Source organism: Brienomyrus brachyistius, chromosome 10 (genome assembly GCF_023856365.1).
Source record: "Brienomyrus brachyistius isolate T26 chromosome 10, BBRACH_0.4, whole genome shotgun sequence".
Classification (NCBI taxonomy): Eukaryota; Metazoa; Chordata; class Actinopteri; order Osteoglossiformes; family Mormyridae; genus Brienomyrus; species Brienomyrus brachyistius.
In genome coordinates, this window is record NC_064542.1 from 10,116,944 (window position 1) to 10,129,630 (window position 12,687).

The following is a 12,687-nucleotide window of genomic DNA, read 5'->3' on the forward strand; positions in this document are numbered from 1 at the left end:
AGCTTTTTTGCACAACGAGGAACACTTGTACCTAGCTGTCAGAGTAAAATTGATTTTCAGACTTAAAGGTCACGAAATGTGTGAAAATGAATGCATTCAAGCGTGATAACATATATAACACAATGTTTATTGTACGCCATATACGGTTGAGATTAAAATGGACACTACTGATTCTAGATGAAAATTCTGATGCATATCGAAAAAAACAAAATGTAAACGGACAAAATGCAAAGACAGTACATATAAAGCAAACAAGTAAACGTGGTGCAAATGTTACATATAAACAGGCTACCATGTGTACTTTTTAATACATATTTTTGTTTACTAGTATTACTGTGCCACAATTTAATCGGGGATTGCATAATGAACGCAACTCCGTTAACTTCTCCCCTTCCAGAGGTGCTCCTTTCAGCAACACAGCAGCAGAGGCAGGCAATGTGCAGGGTGTCAGGTGTGCTGCACCCGAAGAGCATCCCTATCTGGACCCCTTCTGGTGAGATCAGAAATAACTTACTTTATGGTAGATATTGGGATGCAGTGGGGTGGCATGGTGTCATAGTGTTTAGCAATGTTGCCTTACACCTCAGAGACCTAAGTTCAAGTCTCAAGTCAGATGTGCGGAGTTTGCATGTTCTCCCTGTGTCATTGTGGTGTTTTCTCCGGGTAATCCTGTTTGCCCCCACACTCCAAATTGCCTGTAGGTGTGCATGTGTCAGTGTGCTCTACAAATGGCTTGGTGCCCTGACTTAGGTTGTTCCCTACTTGAGCCTGTAGGTTCTGGGATAGACTTCAAAGACAGCAGAAAAACTAGTTCAAAAAACAGATGCATCGGGATGCTGTGTTTTCATATTACACGTTATTGTACAGGTGGGTGCATGACTGAAGTGTTATCTATGTTTTCGTAGAAGAGTTTGGAATATCACACTATCATACCCATTTCCACACACCTCTTCTGTTGGTGAGGGACACAGTGGCACTATGCCAAGTAGGTCACACCAAACCCCTCTTTCCAAGGGCACACGCTTGTTCTGGGGGATCCCAGATGTTCCCCAGCCAGCAGGGAGATATAATCCCTTGTTCTGGATCTGTCTTGGAGCCTCCAACTACTGGGACAATCCCAAAACAGCTCCCTTGGGAGCTGACCAGATGGAATCCTTATAAGATGCCCCAACCATAAGTACTGTATCTTCCTGATCCAAATGAGCTGCAGCAATATTGTAACCTCCCTTCAGATTTATGAAGTACTCCATCTTTCACAGAGAGTGAGTCTGGCAACACTGCGCCAAAACCTCATTTTGGCCACTTGTATTCACAACCTTGTTCTTTCATGCATTACCTACAGCTCAAGAACATAGGTGAGGATAGGCTGATTGATTGTATAAACTGCAAGCCAAGGGCTCCTGCAGATCCTTAGAACAGCTTAAAATAGATTTTCAGACTTTAAGGTTTGAAAATGTCTTTTTTTCCCCCTGATGGATATAGTGCAGATCTTGTCCTGCTGTATCAATGCTACAACTAATCATTAAATTGTGATTGAGTCTGTCATGATTTTTAATCTGTATTTTGAAACTTTGCATTCATTTATTAATTTATTGCAGTACTTTTTATTTAACAAACATTTTTTCAACATTTGCTGATTTAAAATATGCTGTTTATGTTGTCTGTGCCAAGTTAATTGCAGTTCATAAGTGCAATGAAGTGTCTATCTCTGAATTATTAAAGTACAAGTCAAATGTTTCATTCGAGACATTTCTTTACATGTGTACTTCCTGTACTGACAAGGCCACACATAGTTCATACAACCTTGGAGTTGAAGTGTGCAACAACTTTATTCAAGATACTGATTGATTCTTGGTAGTTAAAGGCAGTTAGTACCTGTTAATTACATTTGGCTTGTTGTAAATCTTTAGTCCTTCCATTATTTCACTATTGGAGTGTTAACCATCAAAATACAATGGTAATTTTGTGATGCATTGACTCGTGACAGTGTTATTGTGATGAATCTTGGGCTAGTTGACAGAATGCACCCCTAGTGTATATACAAAGTCCCTGGGTAAACAAGGGAAGGGCTTGCTTTTCATTTATTTAACCATCACAGTCTTTATCGTATGACATCACCATGTTGGTTCAGTGTTTCTCATTTTCAAACTCGAGGCTTCCGGCCATCAGCCTGGGGGCTGTGTGTGGCCTAGCAGGCTAAGCCTGTGATCGCAAGGTTGCTGGTTCAAGCCTTGTTGTTATCATCATCATCATCATCAGAAGAAGACACTCCCTTACATGGTTCCATACAGCCTTTGCAAGTAAGCATGTTACAGTGTGTTGCATCTATGACATGTCCCTTAACAAAAGGCATACACAATTTAAACAGATACTTCACAAATCTGTTCACCTCGTTGCTTAACAGAAAGCACTGGTTTTTGTGGTGATATCATACAATGAAGAGTGTCACTGGTTAAAGAAGTGAAATGCAGGCCCCTCCCTTGTTGCGCCAGGGACACATCGAACTCTGCAAAATCAGGATGTACATTAACACCCTGGGGTGATGTTCCTGTTATTTACAAAACCTTTTGCTCTTGACCTCCAGGATACATTTGAGCAGGTTTTTGAGTGTGAAGCAGCAGAGATGAGAATTAGCACCTTCAAATCTAAGGATATCTCAGAACCTCAGAATTCACTTTATTAGCCAGGCATAGCTATATATATTAGGATTTGAGTAGATTGTTCTGAAGATGCTTAAATGAATACCAAGGCATTGTCTCAATGAATGATGGTAACGGTAAGGTCCTGAGATCGCCCGGTGCCTGTGGTTTTTGCTGGCAGTAAGCAGCCTGCTGAAGTAGGAGTTCATTTGGAAGACAAGGCTTGGAGTTTATATGTTTTACATGTGTCCCTGTACTCACCAGGAAAAGCGGTGTGAAAATGATGATGAGTATGATGATATGTTGGATATATCTGGTGCTGTTTCCAAATGGGCCCATTGCTTCTGGGATAGGCTCCGGGTCCCCTGCGACCCAGTAGGATAAGCGGTGTGGAAAATGGATGGATGGATGTTTCCAAATGGAGAGCTGTAATGATTTAAATAATTTGATTTTAAATACATTTTATTTATTGCTGTTTTTTTTTCCAAGGACAAGTTACTGAAAAACCTCTGTACCAGGTTAATGAGGCACTGAACTCCAAGGTCTCACTCTTCAGAGGTGACATCACCCGGCTGGAAGTTGACGCCATTGTTAACGCAGGTAAGAATACCACGTGGTCTGTGCTCCGCTGAGCTTGAGCAGAGATCATTTGTGCCCACCTGGATTTGAGCTTCCAGCAGCAGACCTTTTGTTTTTTAGCGTTTTTATTAGGTGTGGGATTTCTCACATAGCTTTAAAAAAGTACCTTCTTTTTGGGTATGTGGTGTGCCTTCTCATGGTCAGGATGCTCGTTAGCATGCAAGGCCTTGTTAAAATGTATAAAAGTTAGCATGAACAGTGCACTTTGTGACTAGAGAATTAGTTACACTCAACATGTAGTTAAATTATATTTCAGTTTATATGATTCTAACTCGCAGTCCAGTGTACTAACTGAATTTATGGCTCATTAGCACAATGTATCTAATTAATGGGAAAATATTATGTGAAATTCTATAAAAGAATAAGTATGAAGACTTGAACAGGTTTGACTAGTGTTTATCAAATGTAAACGTAGCAAATTTTTACAGAGCTTGTGTTTAACACAGAGCAGTGTTTAATACGTCGCAGTGTTTAATCCGGAGCACCGTTTAACGTGAAAATCTCCAATGCAGTTACCATTACCTCTCTACAATGTACCCACAATTCAAGAGGCATGTTGACTCAGTAGGTAGTGCTGATCCCATAAACAGCAGGGTTTCCTTGATCAATTCTGTACCTAGTGCAGTGTGTGTGCACATTCACATTCATGTTTATGGTTCAGAAGTTGCATGGATCAGCTGAGCCTTAGACTCTCTATGGCCTGTAGTTTGTGTGGTTATGTGCATTTGGCATGAGGTGAACTGTCATCTCATCCAAATTTTACCCTGTTGTGTTTCATGTTTGATAGGCCCCAGATAATGACTCAGTACTTGACAAAGACCTATTTTTTAATAATTTTTCTGGTACATGGTACTTGATAAGTAGCAGATAACAGGATCAATACAGTTTATAATTGAACGGTGTATCTAAACGTCTGAAGGGATGTATTAATAAAATAAAATATCTTTTCCTGCTTTAGTGAAATTGTGTCAGGTGGGTATAGTATCTCCCATTATTCTTGGTGTCGGTTTTTTGGCAACCTTCTAAACTGACCTGTATTTACTCACATTGATCACCAGGTGGCAGGAATGAATCAAGTGTTTCACAGGGACTCACTGACTCCCACATTTTTCAATGCTAAGCACATACTTGGGTCGTAAATGTCAGTCCGGCACTATTACCAACTTGTTTGCATGCACTGTGGCAGACATAATGGACCCCAATCACCGCAAAAACACACAGTTATAACTGAGCATGTAAGGAAGATTATGCACAAAATCCTGACACCACAGATAGATTACACATCATTTGTTGCTGTGCGAATGGGGCAGGCTTGGAGACATCAGTCCCAGTTATGACATTCATGCACAATGAGGTATGCTGAGCTGATGGCTGTGCTGATTTCATTGCTTAGCTTTCAATGTGCCTTTTGTGATTCGCTTCCAATGCTCTATGAGCCGGATGTGTGCGTCTTACGTCCCTTTCACCCCACAAACCTTACAACAGAGAGCTCCTCTGAAAAAGTGATAATTTGCCTTTAGATTTGTAATTTCCCGTGTGTGGGTGATTTTTAAAATGAGCTGTCGTGTAGATATTTTTTTTTATTTTTTTTGCAATTTGCAATTTGTGGGTTGAGGGTCTGTGGATTGGAGGTTTATTACCTGTGTGAATATTTTGTGTTTGCGTGCTCCCCCGTCAGTGTCTTAAATCAGCCGATGGCAATTAGTTACCTGGGAGATATCAGGGGTGATGGTGGTGGGGGTCTCTGGAAAACAAAAATAGTGAGATGATGGAGAGCACAGAATGAAAGAGTGATGAGAATCCAGCAGAGCCTGATGAAAGCAGGGTTGTCCAGACAGGTGCATGTTCCTACAGAGCATTAATGAATTAATGAACACCTGTCACCAGTGCACATGTATACGTATGTACTGGAAATGGTAGATGAAGCTGCTGTACGCAAAGTCACGCTTGTGTTAGGAGAATGTAAGCCCTTATTGCACTGTAGGGCTACAGTGCTCATGAAAAATCTTGGGAAGCTTGCTTAATTCAGTAAAAATATCGCAGATTTATTGGTTTTATAATGAGAAACAACCAGTAGTTTTAAGTAAAACATTTATTTTATGTCATAATTTGAAAGCAGAATTATAGTTCCAAAAGAGCTGTTCTGAGTTAAAAGGTTCAGTAACACGCAGTCTTATTTGGTGCTTTTTAATTAGTACAGTAACGTCTTTGCAATAACATAAAACACCAACGGGTTTACTATCCCTTTGGGAGGCAGTGACTACAATTGTAATTAATAGCAAAATGACAAAAACAGAACTGAATGAGTCAGTCAAAAAAAAAAATTATGACACTTAACAAAAAGAAAATGTCTGTGTGGAAGATTCATGAGGATATGTTAAACATTGCTTGCCAATGGACTTTTGTTATGAAACCAAATTTGCAGCATTGTTACAGAATTAAGGAAGTGTCCCAAGGCTTTCTGTGAGTAGCATGTGCAGCACCCACTGAATGAGTCTGCGAGTTGGACTCTGGTTGTCCTCACCTTCTGCATGGTGTCAGATTTCACAACACTGACCTAAAACCCAGGGAAAGAAAGACTTAAGATTGGTCTGCTTTTCATCCCAGTCATCTGTCATCAGTCAGGTGTGTTTTATTTATATATTTGGTTTTAATTTGCTCCAAATACCCCAGCGTGTCGTTTGCATTGGGGGAATGGCCCAAAGAGTCTCAATGTATCTGTACTGTTGCGCTGAGCTCTATCCTGGTGTTTTCATGCAAATTAAAAAGGAGACAATCAGCATGGAAATTGTGTGTTCTTGGCCCCGAGCCATTCTCAGTGTGGAGCTGGGTTCTCATTGTGTCAAAGCACTGATGATAACATCACAGTCATTTCATGGGGCTTCACCTGTACGAGTGGATGTTCCGTATCTTCCCCTGAACTTCTGCAGCTGATTGTGTCATGTGGAGTCTCTATACACATGTAAATATTTACTAAACACTTAATAAAAAAAAAACTGTTTTTTTCTTTGCCGGAATAGAATGAGTGCAGTAACAATACAGTGGAAACTGGAGTGTATTTTGTTAACCTTTATTTTTTAGAATACCCGGTCTGTGTTAAATAAAATGGTACATAATATAAACAATGATATTTTTGTAACTGTGTTGAAGTCATGAATTCGTTCTGCATAGTTGATGTTTTATAGATGAAAATTAGACTGTGACAAATACTTTGTCTAGATGCAGGTCAAAATAATGTCCTATATTGCACACAGTGCCCTAAATAAAACTATTCTGCTGCATTAATACTTGCAGCATTATAGGAAAGTTAATTGATAGATTAGGATGAATTTAGACGTCATTTACAGCTATTCAGTCCCAATCTGCTGCATCTGCTGCCTTTCAATCCTCTGTGATACAGTTTGGAAATCTGTGGGTAAATGAAATGCTAATGCTGCAGGTTTATATAGCTTTGGTGGTTAATTATGGGTGCCCAAGATGGACAGCACTTCATGCAGATTTAAAAAATGTGGTATGGAAGTCAATAAGCAAGTAGTTAAGAATGATCCTATGGTTCAGCTTGGGGGGGGACCTTTTAATGCTCTACACATTACCACCCCAGTGACGGATCCTTTGTTCCAAGATCACTAACACATACCAGCATTGATGACAATAACTTTATTACATATTACTTGGTGCCTTCTGATTAATTATCTTGAACTTTTGTTGGTATGTCCTTCACTGTGGGCCAATAAAATGAAATACAACCATGGAATGTCTGTAACAAACATGTGAGGCTGTGAAGTTCTTACACTGTTGTAGTTTACGTGGGTGATGTAATTGGGCTGTGGAATGAGAGGTCTGGTCATAATGGCACAGATGAAGCCCTAACTGATCTGTATTCCTGGGAAGATTTAGAGCCCCCAGGTTCTGACCCCAGGGCACCTTAATCTTTTTCTTTATGCAAATAGGTTGAGGTTAGCTGGTCCCAAATCTAATCTGAGGTGATGCAATGTCATTCATCGATCTTTCCCTCTCAAAGTGAGAAAGATGGTTAAGTCTGAAGTTGCTTTACTGTGGCACTTCTCACCATGACACATTTCAGAATGAAAGCGAATGTAACTAAGGTGTGTATGGGCATTTTCCTGTCTGAATGACCCTTATGGAGATTATAACCATGTATAGAACATACAGTCAAACAATTACTAATTTTGTTCAGGCGTTTTAAATATATGGACTAAGATTAGTTCATTTTCTGATTTTTATACAATTCTCCAGGAAGAATTTGCACTCATCAAGGAATATCTCTACTTTATTGTACCATGGGTTCATGAGTAACAGCACATGGGGGCTAATTAGGAGTGATGCATGGATATCTGCCGATAATGTATACTGACAATTTGCATATTTTCAAAACTTCTTTTAGTGTTAGCGGAAGGAACTTTTCAGAAAGCCACAAGCTGTCTCTTCATTCACTGTGCATGTACTGAGGTCCAATGTGTACCATCGAGGGCTGTCTGCTGGTCAACAAAGTGTTTGTGACTTTTTAGAGGACAAAATCTTCTTAAGGCATTAAACCTTTAATGCTTTAAATGTTAATTAATGCACACCAAACCCAGGATCCTTGTGCTTTGGATGACATTCAAAACCAATTTATTGTATTAACATTAGTTATGCCTAAGTGTTTAATAAAGCTTATGCTGAAATATAGCTGTCTAATGAACAGAGAATTACCAGCAATCATAAACTATAAACCAGTTTGTTATTTTCTGGTAATTACAGTGGTATTATTTCCACGGGACACCTCAGAAAGTGCCAACACATTTATTTATGGCTCAGTATGTCAACGTGCCGTTAAGTGGACACCACCGAAGCGTGTTTCGTATGTCGCTTGGCAACGTGTGCCTGGTTCTGTGACGTTCTGCTGGGCATTTTGAAGAAACTCCAGTCAACATGGGAGAGGGAGACAGACAGGGAGAATGAAGCAGAGAGGGAGAGGATGACACACAGGCGGAGATGGAGAGGGAGAATTAGAGAGGGAGAATGAGACATGGAGGGTGATGGAGAAAGAGAGAGAAACGGAGAGGGAGATGGAGAGGGGGACTGAGCGGGAGAATAGGACAGAGACTGAGAGGGAGACAGAGAGGGAGAGGATGACACACAGACGGAGATGGAGAGGGAGAATTAGAGAGGGTGAATTAGAGAGGGAGAATGAGACACGGAGGGTGATGGAGAAAGAGAGTGAAACGGAGAGGGAGATGGAGAGGGAGACTGAGCGGGAGAATAGGACAGAGAGGGAGAATAGGACAGAGACTGAGAGGGAGACTGAGAGGGAGAATGGGACAGAGAGGGAGAATAGGACAGAGACTGAGAGGGAGACTGAGCGGGAGAATGGGACAGAGAGGGAGAATAGGACAGAGACTGAGAGGGAGACTGAGAGGGAGAATGGGACAGAGAGGGAGAATAGGACAGAGACTGAGAGGGAGACTGAGAGGGAGACTGAGAGGGAGAGGGAGACGGACTGAGAGGGAGAATGAGATGGAGAGGTAGAATGTGACAGAATGAGAGAGAGGAGAGGGAGAAAGACAGAGGGGGGAGGAGAGGTAGAAAGACAGAGGGAGAGATGTAGAGGAGAGAGAGATGGAGAGGGAGAGATGCTGCGTGGCTCTGGAGGGGAGGAGTGGGGTGGGGAGCCGGAGTGGGGGAGGGTCTGTCACAGCTCAGTGCACAGCCAGATTGCTTGAAGAGGAGGCAGTGCTGGGATAAAAAATGCGAGGAGTCACAGGGAGGGGAGAGGAATGTGGGAGGGACGTGAGGTAAGGGGGGAGGAAAGGGATAGACAGAACGAGTGGAAGGAGTAGTCATAGAGAAATGAGTGAAGGACAAGTTGTTTCGGATGAGTACTGCGGTGGGCCTCGTTGGCGGTATGTCGCTCTGAGCTCACTGGATGTGTGTATCCCAGCCTCATTGATCCACCCAGTGTTCCTGGTGCCCCTGTAAAGTCACAGATATTAACAGGCTGTCTTGGGTGACAGATGGGGTCTAAGGGTCAGTTGTAAGCCCTGGCCGGGCCCCAGTACATGTGCCTGTCCCGAGACCCTGGTGTGCCTTGGGATCTCGTTCACTGTTGTGTCACCAGGCTTGTCTTTTGTCAGTGTAGGTGAGTACGGCACCTAACCTGTGTTCCTTTATATAGCTGCATAAAAAAACAGGTGTGAGTATTTAAGGCTGCACATGTCATTTTAGTAAAAGTTTGTAGCAGTCAAATGGCTGGAAACCGGTTAGAGTTCATAGCTGGCGGGAAATTAAGGTAGAACGATGTGACATTGAAATATGTTCTGCAAATTTACATGTCTATTCGTGTCACATGTAATGGGAATAATTAGGACAGAATGGTCCTTTGGTTTCTGTGTGACTTGTACAGCTCGGTGGAAATGAATTAAAGTATAAAACGCATTTCAGTTACTGAAGGGAGAATCGCAAGGTATTTACGTCACCCAAACCTAGAGGAGCGGCGCAAAGGGACCCGTGGACAGGTATGCTGGTAGCGGATCTGCTGAGGAGGCATGAAGCGGCGGCCGGGAGGCCAGAACCACGGAGCACACGGGGGCCTGGGCACTCACTCCGGCTGATCGATACGGAGTGCACTCAGAAGGGGAGGGGTGTTTGTATTTCTCACCAAGAATCGGATTTACAGTAACCATTCTGCCCCGCCTCCTCCAACCACATTTTTACTGCACCTTGGCTCCTGTGTTTCCTCCATAAAACACAGTAACAAAAAGCCACAAGCACTTAAGGGCTGTGCTTTGGGGGGGGGGGGGGGGGGATTGAAAGACTCTTTTTACACTACTCAGCCGCTCGGTGCTGCCTCGCCTGGATGGGAGAGGGTGGGGGTCATCATCTCTGATTGGCTGGCCAGTAAATTACAGAGCGAGTCGTCCTTTGAGACAGACCAGCTTGTCTGTAAGCGTGTGCAGGCCTCCTGCTTCTCAGGTGTAAAACCTGAGAAATGCAGGTGGCTGCGGCCGCGATAACATGATGATCACCGGTTGGTTGAACAGGCGGCATGTTGGGTTGGGTGGAATTAAGGCTTCTCTCCAGATATTAGGGTTCTGTCTGTGGAAAACCTCATTGGGGCTCTCTACCAATCAGTGCGAATTCATCAAAAATGTATGAATCGCCTCATGAGGCTTAGGCTGTCCTGGTGTTACCTTTTCTGTAAAAAATGTATTTTATCTGTTGGTAGCTGTTTTTATTGTTAAGTTACCAAATAATTCAAATAAAGTAAACAAAAACAGGGCTTTCAATGACAGTTCTCTGTTAGTCTCCCACTCCGTAAAGGTTTTTGTTGGGTTGTGGAGGAATGTGGAAGAAATGGGTTTTTTAAACATAAAAATTAGTGGTTTTAAGGTCAAGAAAGAGTTTTGCTGTTATATCTTTAATCTGAATCACCTCAAAATATCCATCTGTGTATTACAAAAGTGTAAAACTGGAGCATCTGTGAGTCTCAGTAGATAGGTGTTCCTCCTTAGCCACCGAAGAAAATATGTGCAGTAGCTGCAGGGCGAGAGGTGTGGTTTACCTGCTGCGCTGCACTCGCATTTCAGCATGTGTGCATCCTGCTGTCTTCACAGCCTTCAGCAGGACACCTGCAGCATTCAACGTTGTTTCCTCACCCAGGACCTGATCTCCTAAGTGTCCCTCTGCTCACAAGATTGGGGTGGGCTGTTGGGTCCGCAGGGCTAAGTCTGTGTCAGGAATGATCCATGCAGCGTGACCTGCGCATATTACTGCCTGTGAATTTTTTATCAGACAGGGCATACTGATGTATAATTTACACACATTTCCGTAACAGTCAAATTCTCCTGCAGCGTCAGGTGAGGTGATAGGCTCTTTCCCATTGTGGGCACGATACTATTTAAATGCCTCTCCAAGTCCCAGCAATCTGTCGGTTTGAATAGTGGTGTCTGGCGCTCTGGAGCACTTGGTGTGTGTGCTTTGGGGGGGAGGGGGGGGGGGGGGGGCCAGGTCCTGCTTCGCACAACCAGACGTGAATCATGACTCTGCAGAGTACCTATCCCGTGCGGCAGCGGCTGCCACAGATCCGCGAAAGACCCAAAAAAGAAAAAAGAAAAAGTGCATTTTGTGCCGTACGCTCTGCGAAAACGCGTGGAGCTAATGAGATCTGAAGGCTGGTGGAGCCGCAGGCCAGCGCAGAGCCGTGTGCCTGCTGACACGCAGATGTTCACACTCCCCACGTCCGTGCTCGCAGTCGGCGGACCTTGGCGTAGCCGTGAAGGTGTCCCTAAACCTAAGGCACGCTTCCAGGAGAGCCGACCTGCGTGGGGAGCCTTGTGAAGCGAGACCTTGGGAGGAGGCTGTACCAGTACCGCGTGTCGCTCTGGATTTACCGCGGTGGCGGTACCGTCAGGTCAGTGACTGAGTGGAGAGTGCAGAGATCACCCAAGGCTGCAGAGACACATGGAGATGTTTGGGTGGCGGATGTCTGTGGCAGTGACTTCCATCACTGTCTGTCTGTTTCTCTGCTGTAAAAGGGGCAAAAATAAGATCCATGACAAGTGATGCATCTATAAATGTATCGCTGTAATTTGGCATGAATGACAATTAGTTTCCCCTACTTGAGAACCCCGCAGGACCCCCAGCACCATGATACAAATCTCTGCTGCAGCCTTTTTCTTTCCTTTTTTGTAACAGGATAGTAGCTCGTATTGAGGAAGCTGGATCGTTAGCCCTCAATGAGACTAATTAGCTTAATTGCCTCAGTGTGGTAATGCACAAGGAGTCTCGCTGTTGATCAGATGGCGCCCTCATGCAGAGACCGCTCAGAGAGGTTTAACTTCAGTCAGCCGTTATAGTGTAAGGGGTCAATATCGTGCCCTGGTGCTGCTACAGTCTGTCAGCTGATGTGGCATAAGTTCCCCGCATTAACCCTCTCATGTCCTGACTGTAGTTATATGCACGCATAGATGACGCATAACAGGCTGGTGTAGAGTCTTAACACATGGCATTATTGCCTCATGCTTCCCGGCTTCATCTGTGTGTGCTGAGCTTGCATGTTTTGCCCCATACTCAACACACAGTTGGGAAATGCCCTTAGTATGTGTGTATGTGTGTGTGTACCTACCATAACAGCATATGCTTCTCTGTATAGTCTTTGAATCCCCACCGGTCTGACTGAATGGATGTTCTTGAGTATTTATATCTATGTAGGATAACAGTAAGTCCACTCAGAGCTTGTGCTTTGATTAGTTTTACAGTATGTGGGGGTGGAGGGGCAGGAGCACCCATATGATGAACACACTGCTGTGTAACGGTGCAAATCTGTAAGTGGAAGTGCTGATGAAGGAATGTGTATTAGAAGGATTATGGTAAGGTAATGAAGATGATAATAATCATGCATTAATGATGA

At 43.4% G+C, this 12,687-nt stretch overlaps 1 protein-coding gene across 4 annotated transcripts in view; it reads left to right on the forward strand.

Moving 5' to 3' along the window:
• The window catches only part of macrod1 (mono-ADP ribosylhydrolase 1), a 71,266-nt gene that overhangs the window by 786 nt on the left and 57,793 nt on the right, over nucleotides 1-12,687 (forward strand). For all 4 annotated transcript variants that reach the window (XM_049027858.1, XM_049027857.1, XM_049027856.1 and 1 more), the window contains exons 2-3: nucleotides 398-493; nucleotides 3,129-3,239. In XM_049027858.1, coding sequence (XP_048883815.1) covers nucleotides 398-493; nucleotides 3,129-3,239 — 207 coding nt within the window. The remainder of the gene's footprint in view (nucleotides 1-397; nucleotides 494-3,128; nucleotides 3,240-12,687) is intronic.